This window comes from Meleagris gallopavo, chromosome 4, assembly GCF_000146605.3.
Source record: "Meleagris gallopavo isolate NT-WF06-2002-E0010 breed Aviagen turkey brand Nicholas breeding stock chromosome 4, Turkey_5.1, whole genome shotgun sequence".
In the NCBI taxonomy this organism is placed as follows: domain Eukaryota; kingdom Metazoa; phylum Chordata; class Aves; order Galliformes; family Phasianidae; genus Meleagris; species Meleagris gallopavo.
This window is the reverse complement of record NC_015014.2, coordinates 70,273,929-70,283,600: the sequence shown is the minus strand read 5'-3', so window position 1 is coordinate 70,283,600 and position 9,672 is coordinate 70,273,929. Positions and strand designations below refer to the sequence as shown.

The window sequence follows — 9,672 nt, the reverse complement described above, 5'->3', positions numbered from 1 at the left end:
ATAAATTACTTATAATAGGCATTGTGCTGAGCATGTGTCAGTAGAAGAGACCATGGAAAAGCAGACTGGAAACCTCATGAATCGCTACCTGAGATAGGGTGTGTATATGTTAGTTAATTATCTCACAGGTGATTGATGAGTATGGATTATCTGTGGAAATAAAACGGACTCTGAATCGTGTAATCTCCAAAGCGCTTATGGGGGAAATACCCCACTGCTTCCCAGAGCTGCTAATAAGGAATACCTGCCTTAACAGTGACAACGCTTTGCTGTGAAGTTTGTACACTTTGATTTCTTTGATTCAAACACTTCATGGGAATGAGGCTGAAGGGCCGTTTACTGACAGCGACATCTCACAAAGCCAGCCCCACTGCAGGCACCCACAAGGAGAATGCTGCGCAGTGCCTCACTTTCTCACCCAGTTTTGCTATGTGTGGAAAGCGGGGTAGCACTTCTGAAAAACGTCCAACGTGGAGCCTTTGTTGCTTTTTTTGTTTGTTTTGTTTTGTTTTCCCCAGAACCCTTCGGTGCATCCCCGAGGGCGGGTCTAAAGGAGGAACAGCTTGGCCGCCAACTCCCTCCTCCCCCTCCCCACCCCCTCAGCCCGCCGCCACAGCACAGCTCCGCAGCCAGCGATTCCCAGCGCGCCTCGCGCGGCAGCTCCGCTCCGTGAGATCCTATTGGCGAAAGGCCTCGAAAATCCCCGCCCTTCCGCAGGATGCTTTCCGGATTGGAGACTGCCTTCCGAATGCCGCTTTCTCATTGGTCGGTTGGAGGCGCCGTTGAAGTTTGAAATCCTGAGGCGGTTGTGGTGGAGTGGGTTGCGCTGCGGGTTTGGTCTTTGCCGGCAGGTAGGAGAGGGAGCCGCTCTGGGGATCATTCTGCTTGATTTGGGTGTATGGAGAGTTGCTGGGGAGGGATTTCGTGGCCTGGGGGAAGGGTAGGCTGAGTGGGTGCTCGGGGAGCTCTCTGAGGGCTTGGAGTTGGGGGGTGCTCGTGCTGACGGGTGTGTTGTGGGCCTGCTGGGGACTTGGGGCTGCAGGACAAAACTGGAGGGGTGATGTGGGGCTCAGGAGGGCCCTAGGATATCTCCGTGTTTTGAGGGCAGTGTCGGGCTCGGGGGGGTTCTCTCAGTATGGGGATTTTGTACAGCTGAACTGGGGTAAGAATGGGGTGCAGGAGGTGTGGCCACTGTGTCCATTTGAGTCTCGATCACAGAATCAGAATCACAGAATGGCTCGGGTTGGAAGGAGCCTCAAGGATCATTAATCTCCAACACCCCCTCTCCCACCACAGGCGGGATCACCAACCTCCATGTTCAATACTAGACCAGACTGCCCAGGCCCCATCCAACCTGGCCTTGCATACCTCGAGGGATGGGGCCTGGTGGACATCTCGGTTATTTGAGGTGATGAGGGGCAGCAGAGGAAACCCCAGAGAGTTTTGTGGTGGGTGATGTGGGGTTGAAGGGTTCCTCATGGTCTAGAGTAGCTCAAGAGCATTGCGGGGCACCCTGGAGAATTGTGGGGATAGAGGAGAGGAGTCCCTTTTTGCCTATCCTCCCTCCTTAAAGCATTGTCAAGGACAGCTGCGTCCAGTTCGAGGCCATCTTTTGTTCCCTACCACGAACTGCAGGCAGGGGGGACAGCAGAGTCCCCAGGGCTGTGGCTCTGTTTCTGCTTCCACTCCAGCCTGTTTTTGGTTACAGGTGCTGCAACTTTTCCTTCCTGAAATGATTTGAAAGCAAGGTGTTCTCCAGAGTCACTGACTTCTGAGTTGCAATTAACACATGGAATCTAGCTTGACACACAGGGCATGCTTTTGTTCATACTAAATTGCTCTGTGTGGAGCTGGTGCTCTGTCTCAGATGCTGGAGAACTTAAGGCAATTCAATAGAGAAGAATGTCTATTTTTGTCCTACAAATTTGGTGGCTTTCTCTAGTGTCTGAGACCATATTGGTGTTTTGGCTGTTTTGCTCCAGTGACCAGTAGACAACAGTAGCTGTCAGGAAGTCCTCAATTTATTAGTGATGGTTACCTGAGGTTTACTTGATGTCACTGAGCTAATGTTCATTCACAAGTCCAGAATGGAAGACTGCCGCTTGTACCTATTTAAGTAGTCTTCAGAGACAATAAGCAGTTTCATTCTGTGGATGGCAAGCTGGACATGAGACAGCTATGTTCTTTTGCATCCTAGAAAGTCAACTGTATCTGGACTACAACAAAAGAAGCATGGTGAGCAGGGTGGGGGAGGTGATCCTGCTCCTCTATTCTATGCTGGTGAGACCTCACCTGGAGTATTGTGTCCAGATGTCCTCAGTACAGGAGAGACATAGACCTGTTGGAGTGTGTCCAGAAGAGGGCCACAAAAATGATGCAAGGGATGGAACAATTTCCCTGAGAGAGCTGGGTTCTGGGGAGATCTGAGGGTCATCCTTCAGTATCTGAAGGGGGCCTATAGAAAGAAGGGGACAGACTGTATAGTAGGATCTGCTGTGGTAGGATGAGAGGAAATGGTTTCAAACTGAAAGAGGGGCGATTTAGATTGCATACAAGGATTTATTATTATTATTATTATTATTTACAATAAGGTAGTGAAGCACTGGAACAGATTGCTCAGAGAAGTGGTGGAATCCTCATCTCTGAAGACATTCAAGGTCAGGCTGGATGGGACTCTGAGCACCTGATTGTGCTGTATATGTCTCTGGTCATTGCAGGGGAGTTGGGCTAGATGATCTCTAAGGGTCCCTTCCAACTCAAACAGTTCTATGATTCTATGATCTTTGAGTGGCTGTAGTAGAGGGAGAACTTAGTGCCTTTTAAAAACAAAACTAAAACTTGTGTGCGTTGACTTAAGTGTATTGACAAAACTGCTGTCTCTAAATGAGTGTTCCCTGCTTATGGAGCTTGTCTTTGATGATGGCTTTGTTTCTAAACAAATAGTTAAAACTGAACAATTACAATCTTTAACGATTCAGTTGATCTGTCATCTTAATTAGAGTTCCCAATGAAGGGATGCAAGGAAGTTCTTTACTTTGAGTTCTATGATTTAATGTACTTTTATTTTTCTAAAATTACTTGTAAAATCACTTGTGGTGAAAGCTAAAGTAATGAAGAGACAGCAAATGGAGCTATACTTTGCTTGCCTTTGCTACTGTATTGTTTGCATTCCATTGCTGATTAAAATTGTCAGTGCAGTCAAAGCAGTAGAGTTCAGTGGAAAGTAGGAAGCAGACTTTCTCATAAGGATTAATGTAAGAGTAGGAAAGAATGCAGAGACTTGCACATTGAAATTTGAATATACAAGGACACTGAGATTGAAAACATGACAACGTTTTCAGTGGGAGATGCTTCTTACCTCTTTATAATAATGAAAACAATCATTTAGAGTCTAATTTTATTGGCTACATGACAGAGGATGGATGAGGAAGCTAATAATCAGTTGCTTATTCACATCAACCATTTGAGATCATTTGGAATGGTTGTCCCCATTGCAGAAAGCCATCTTTCCTATCTGGGGATTCTGTTTCCCTTGCCTAGGTCCTGTATGTATCCCATTTAACACCCTCCATTCTCCTGAAAGAAATAGATTTGCTGCTGGCTTGTCAGATAAGTGCTTCTCAGGAGTTGTCCATGGTGGGCATTGGTTATGCCCAAATCTTGTCTAAGATGCCTTCTGTGTTCTGGACCTTTTTTGCTTTTAGTTTGTTTTTAGCAGTAGCATCATGGAGTATTGTTTCTTTGATGCTTTAAAAGATAGGCGATCCTGATGGGAATAAAAAGTAGACAGAGTTCATGTATGTAAAACTTATTAGCTTGCTTGTAATGTTCTTTGTCTATTTCTAACTTATTTTATAAGCTTTAGCTTCAAGTCCTTTATGCTTAGACTTATCCAATTTTATAGTACTTTGCAGTCTAATAAAGCTTCTGTGCATGTCTAATGTAAGAGCAGTCGTTAAGAATTACATACTTTTATTATTATTTTTTCCCCATCAGGTTTGCATACTAGTAATGTTTATACAACAAAGGATTCTTAAGTACCAGGTGCTTCAAAATAGCAGCATATGTTCAGACAGTGCAAGAAAAAGCTGAATTAATCTTATTCGGAACTCTGATCCTAAACACATCCAAACTAAACACACTTATTTTGCTTTTTGCTGATCAACAGTGTAGAAATGACAGTCATTTCTCTATTTTATTCATGTGGTCTCACCCTATTACACAAGATGTGACTGTCTCTAATATCGGCAATTAACTTGCTAGACCACTAGCAAAAGTAGAGAGGCTTGTCAGGTGCTGTGTTTGGGTGCTTGAAGAGTCTTGAGATACACATTTTCATGTGAGGATCTTGAATACTTCTAAGATTGCTTTTGAAGTGGTGCTGTTCGTGTTTGGTGGGTTGTAGGTTGTTTTTTTTTTTTGCCGTCCAGTGCCAGGCTTCCAACTTCTTCAGCTATCTGAAAGTACATCTGGCTGACCACACCCTCTCATTCTTGCCCTGATGTTGTGTTGATATTCTAGAATGAGTCTGCAGATCTTAAATGCAGAAAATGGAGAAAACGTCAGTGATGATCTAACAGCGGAAGACTGTGGCTTTTACTTTGCACAATCGGAAGCTACAGGGAGACCTTCTATTCTGCGCCTGTCCCAGAAAGAAAATTTGCCACCAAAAAGTGTGGCGAGAGCTATGAAGGTAAAATTTTGCTTTCATATTTAAGTATATTCTTCTATGATCTACAGTACTGAGTATTTGTGGTATTCGGAGCTTGAAAATATTCTGGTATTCATGTCCTTCCTTTTTCCTTCCCTTGCCCTCTTGTCCCTTTCTTAAAGGTAACCTTTCAAACTCCTCTAAGAGATCCTCAGTCTCGAAAAATATTAAGTCCCACCATGACAGACAAACTTGAGTCTACTTTCACACTTGATGATTGCAGTGAAGCCTTGCAGGATGATCTCTCTGTGCCCATCAGCACTGTGTAAGTAATGTATTCACTGCTTGTAGTATTAGCAATGTGGGACATAATCAAGTTAATTTTCCCCCATTATAAACGTGTGTATTTACATTCTAAGGTTGTATAACAAGATGGAAGCTGCATGAAAGAACCTAAGTCAGTGCTGACTTTGATAAGCAAATTTCTTTCAAAGCTAATTAATTACTTTTAAGAAAGCACTGTCTTGGTTGTAATATTGAATACTGAACTGTGTTTCTAAGTCATTTATTAACTGATTTCCTGGAAGTGTCTGTTATATTATGGATAAATAATTTTGTAGAAAAGAGGCATGTTAGGCATGGAATACAGAACTGCTTCATTCAGTGAGGTTTTCATGGATTAAGAGAATCCTAGTGTTAATCAAACAAGAGATGAGATGTTAAGGCTTGTATGTTAAGTACTATTTTATCTCTTTAGACTTTCTTCTCAGAAGTATAATTTGAATGGTTTGCTGGAATTGACACCTTGAGTCAATGTGTGTTAAAATTAATGTGATAGCATAGTGAATATAACATCAATCCCAAGGATAATCTATTAGCCTGGGTCAAGGAAGCTCCTGGAATCAGTCCGCAGAAGAGCGCAAGTTCTGCAGTGTTACAGTTGAGGACTTTGCAACCTCTCCTTTACTAAAAATATTGCTGTAATGGCATAACGATCCTTTGGTATGACTGCTGTTCAAATAGGTGGGCCTCAATGAATGTTTTTCTTATGAATTTTTTTTTCCACCTTCCTTAAACTTATGCGAACATTTGGCATCTATAGTGGCCAGTGGCAAGAAGGCTTAGACCCTAGTTTTGTTGTCTCTAAGGAAGTATATCCAGTTCTTTCAACTACCCTGTACTCTTGTATTGTCTTGATTTTTGCCTTGTATTTGGGGCTTGGAGAAGGGAAAAGGATTGGAGCACTTACATGTTGCTTAAATGTTTACATTTGCTTCAGCTATTAATTTGTAGGTATAGTCTAGTTCAGAAAAGTACCTTTAAGCCAGCCACCATAATTTTTAAGTAATATTGTGTTCATTTCAGACATAGTATTTAAATGAATAAATGAAAATCAAGTACACATGGCTCAAGCATGTTAAAAAGGCATCTAATTGGCTTTAGGTGCACAAATGTGTGTCAAGACACTGCATTTACTGTGCATATTGTTTCTATTTGTAAAATATACAGACTTGCTTGTAACAAGTAAACTGAAGGACTTAGTGTTGCTGAAGGATGGCACTTTGAACTAACAAAGTAATTAAAGTTTCTAGCTGATGTCTTGCTCTTGACTGGCATTTATTAGGTTAAGCACTGAGGGAGAATGGGAGGGGCCTTCAGTAGTTGAACAAGTCTGGGGCTGAGCTATTGCAGGGAAGAGGCTCTCAAACCGGGTGAGAAGAGCTTTGTGAACTCTATCTCCTGCTTTTGCTTTCGGGTTTATCGAAGTAATGTTTTGCTGAGTGGCTTTTAATCATGTTTTGCTCTACAGGAGATATGAATGGCACATAGAAATATCTACTTTGTCCAGGGACAAAACAATGGGAGGAAATCCTGTTTCAGGAAGTAATGGCTTAACTCTCTGTGGTCTGAGGCATAGCCTCAGAAGTTAAATAGAGTTTGGGGAAATAACACGGGCAGCAATAACTTGTAAAATACCCAGTGGTAGTGAATACTCAAACTTGTTCTTTAACCTGTTGAATCTGCTGGTGATTCTTGCACTTTCTTTTTTCTTCTCCTTACTGTAGTGAACTGTTGTATATGTTTCTTCAGCTTTGCTGTTGCATGCAGTTTAGAGTTCCTAAGTCCAGAATCTGTTTGGATGTATACATGGCTGATATGATGGTGTATACTTTAAGTGGGGAAAAATAACTTCTAGAATGACTAAACAAGATAATGATTAGAATGGGAGAATCTGAGTCATGATTCTGTTTGGTCCTAGTCTTGTGAGTCTGTCATGACTCATGGATAAATTTACTGAAAAATGAACCACTTGTTGTGCTGGTATTCAAGCTGCTTGTTGTTAATAACTCATAAGTAGTGTATATTTCACACTGCTTAGTGAAATGGAAATATCTGTATGTTGCTGTGAGGACTGGCATAAGGTAACATAGCCGTGTGCAGAACTGATACCTTAAGAATACTGAGTGCCTTCAAGGATTGATCTTCCTGTAGTTCAACCTGTGCTGGCTCGTGATTTCAGACTATTAGGTAATAACTGATTTTATTTTGTTGTTAGGGTATTCTTTTGTTGTCAGCTCTCTTATTACATTAAAAAAAAAATCTGAGAAAAGCTGCTTGTGTGTGTCTTTAAATATGATGTGAATGCTATCTTAAAAAAAAAAAACAAACAAATTATATAATGTGATTTGACTTTTTTTTTTAAAGCAGCATAAGTCAACAGAAGACTGAAGCTGAAGCAAGTGATACGGAGATAAATAAACAAATGCCAGAGAAAGTCAGCGCTGCTCCTTACCCAGATGATGAGATGCCAGTGAAGAGCCGAGGTTCCTACAGTCTTGATTTTGATAACTTAAATGACATCAATCCCTTTCAGAGTTCAATGCAGCTGCAGAATTCTCCTGCAAACCTGCAAAAGTCTCCTGTAAGGGTATCTAGCAGCCCTGAAAAAACTAATGAGAAAAGTAGCAATTCTCTTCCGCTGGATAATACAGCTTCTCCTTCAACAACTACAAGTACGCAGTATCCCAGTAAACAGGATAATACTTCTTCCTCTGGAAAAAAATCTGTTCTGCTAGAGTCCAATAAACCTGATCTGTTCCCAAAGCACACTATTGGTGACTCTCTGCAGGAGTCTCCTTCCACAGAAGTAAGCCAAATCAATAAGTCTGGCAATTTGGATCTTATTAGTTCTGATGTGACTTGTTCCTCTAAAACTGGGGAATCGAAACTTCAAACTGTTCCAGTACCAGAAAAAGCTTCAACGGAAGAGTTGAAGCCTTTAGAAGAGCCTGCCATCTCCAAAGGGGAACCTGCAGAAAAGCCTGGTGTCACCAAGGCTGGACCAGTAAAACTGGAATTTGACTTTGATAACACCAGTGTTAGAAAACCACCTCCTAAGAAACTAGGTAAAAGACTTGGAATTAAACCACCTTCCAAAAAAACTTTTAATACCAAACTGAAAACAGAGAATAGTGAAGTGGAAAATAAAAGTAATGTGGAAGACGAAGCTCCTGTTCCTAGGGCATCCTATAAGTTTGACTGGGACAAACTTGATGATCCAAACTTTAATCCTTTTGGAGGAGGTTCTAAAGTTTCCACCTCACCCAAGTGTTCTGAGCCCAGCTCTCAGAAAGTTCCCCAGCAGGAAGAGCAGGATAGTGCCTCACCAAGAAGAGAGCATCTTCCAGTGGAACGGGATAACAGACCAAATAGCTGTGAAATTCTTGAGAGAAAAGAACCAAGAAGTCCGTAAGTAATTCTGTGTAACTGAATGTAAAGGTCCCTTGTGCAAAGGAAGATAGATTATATCTGTCTTATTACAATTGGGCTACTACACCTTCTTGACTTCCTCCCTCAAAGGATGGCTGGCTTGTATTGCACACTGTAACCTTTAATACAATATGTTGCAGCAAAGGCCTTACTGGAGAAACCATCTCTAGGTGGCTAGCTGTCGGCAAAATGTATTCTTAATCTGGAAGGGTGAGGGGGTCAATCTTACATGGGAAGACTAAACAACTTGGTCTCTCCATAAGTGGCTCTCTCCATAATCTGGGACTGAAGTAAAATGAGTAGTGTTGGTTAACTACTGTTACCTCTCAAAAAAATCAGTAGGCAGTATTGCATATCATGCAGCTTGTGAAGGAAACTAGGCAGTTTTGTTCTGTGTTTTGTGTCCTGGCTGAGCTCTGAGGTGCTGTTTCTTTGCAGCAGAATTCTATTTGCAATAAAAATGCTTGTCACCAAAGTTACACTTTGGCAGCAGGTGAAACGAGTTTTTGTACTTGAGAATGGGAGATGTTGTACTGCCTTTCCCAGGAAGCTTAACTATTAAAATGACAACATTACATAAACCAGTTGCTTACTTGAAGTGGACTGATGAGATGCTAAACTGTCAGAAATGCTTGCTCTTTTGCTTCCAGTGTACCATGATCAGCTACTGTTTGCCAAAGTGAAAAGTTATGGCTATGCTATCATCAGTAACTGAAGTATTGGAACTCTCTAGTGAAGTTACATGGCTTAAATCAGTAATCATAGCATTATTTTAGTGGGAAGAGTAGCGGGATGCTTGTAATTCTAGTCTTAATTAAACAAAAGCTTAACTTAAAAAAAAAAAAGTACAACAAAAAACAACAGCAAATTTCAGGCTTCTCAAATGGAAATGAGAAGAATGTTAAGTGAATAGGAAGAAGTGATACTGCTGTGATTTTCCTGCTTCCCATGTAAGGCTGCTACTTATGGAAGGAGGGCTTCCTGTCATTTGAGTTGTCACCAGGCAAGACAGAACTTATCACAGAATCACAGAATTGTAGGGGTTGGAAGGGACCTCTAGAGATCGAGACCAACCCCCCTGCCAAAGCAGGTTCCCTACACCAGGTCACACTTACATCTTTACCTTTCTGGATGCTTTCTGTACTTGGCAATAGAAACTCTCAAATAAGCTTATTTTGTTCAACATCTGATTTAAAAGTAAATAAAAATTCAAAACAATCTGTGACTGGGAATTTGATTTTTTTTTTAAT

General features: G+C 41.5%; 1 protein-coding gene across 4 annotated transcripts; it reads left to right on the top strand.

The window, feature by feature from the left end:
- Nucleotides 1–712: 712 nt before the first annotated feature.
- Nucleotides 713–8,432, top strand: LOC104910908 (transforming acidic coiled-coil-containing protein 3-like). Of its 4 annotated transcripts, none has more exons than XM_010710633.3 (4): nucleotides 713–851; nucleotides 4,522–4,693; nucleotides 4,834–4,976; nucleotides 7,361–8,432. In XM_010710633.3, exons 2-4 carry the CDS (start codon nucleotides 4,523–4,525, stop codon nucleotides 8,403–8,405), a joined length of 1,359 nt encoding a protein of 452 aa, XP_010708935.1. In that variant the 5' UTR covers nucleotides 713–851; nucleotide 4,522; the 3' UTR covers nucleotides 8,406–8,432. The 4 variants fall into 4 exon arrangements, with proteins under 4 accessions (XP_010708935.1, XP_010708933.1, XP_010708936.1 ...); XM_010710631.3 differs by having other exon boundaries at nucleotides 7,358–8,432; XM_010710634.3 differs by lacking the exon at nucleotides 713–851 and adding an exon at nucleotides 2,601–2,657.
- The last annotated feature ends 1,240 nt before the right edge of the window (nucleotides 8,433–9,672 follow it).

Excerpts from the sequence above, each read along its gene's own strand:
- LOC104910908 (XM_010710631.3), top strand. The coding sequence starts at position 4,523 with ATGAGTCTGCAGATCTTAAATGCAGAAAATGGAGAAAACGTCAGTGAT. Across the intron at positions 4,694-4,833 it reads GTGTGGCGAGAGCTATGAAG|GTAACCTTTCAAACTCCTCT; the intron begins GTAAAATTTTGC and ends CCTTTCTTAAAG. Across the intron at positions 4,977-7,357 it reads TCTGTGCCCATCAGCACTGT|CAGCATAAGTCAACAGAAGA; the intron begins GTAAGTAATGTA and ends TTTTTTTTAAAG.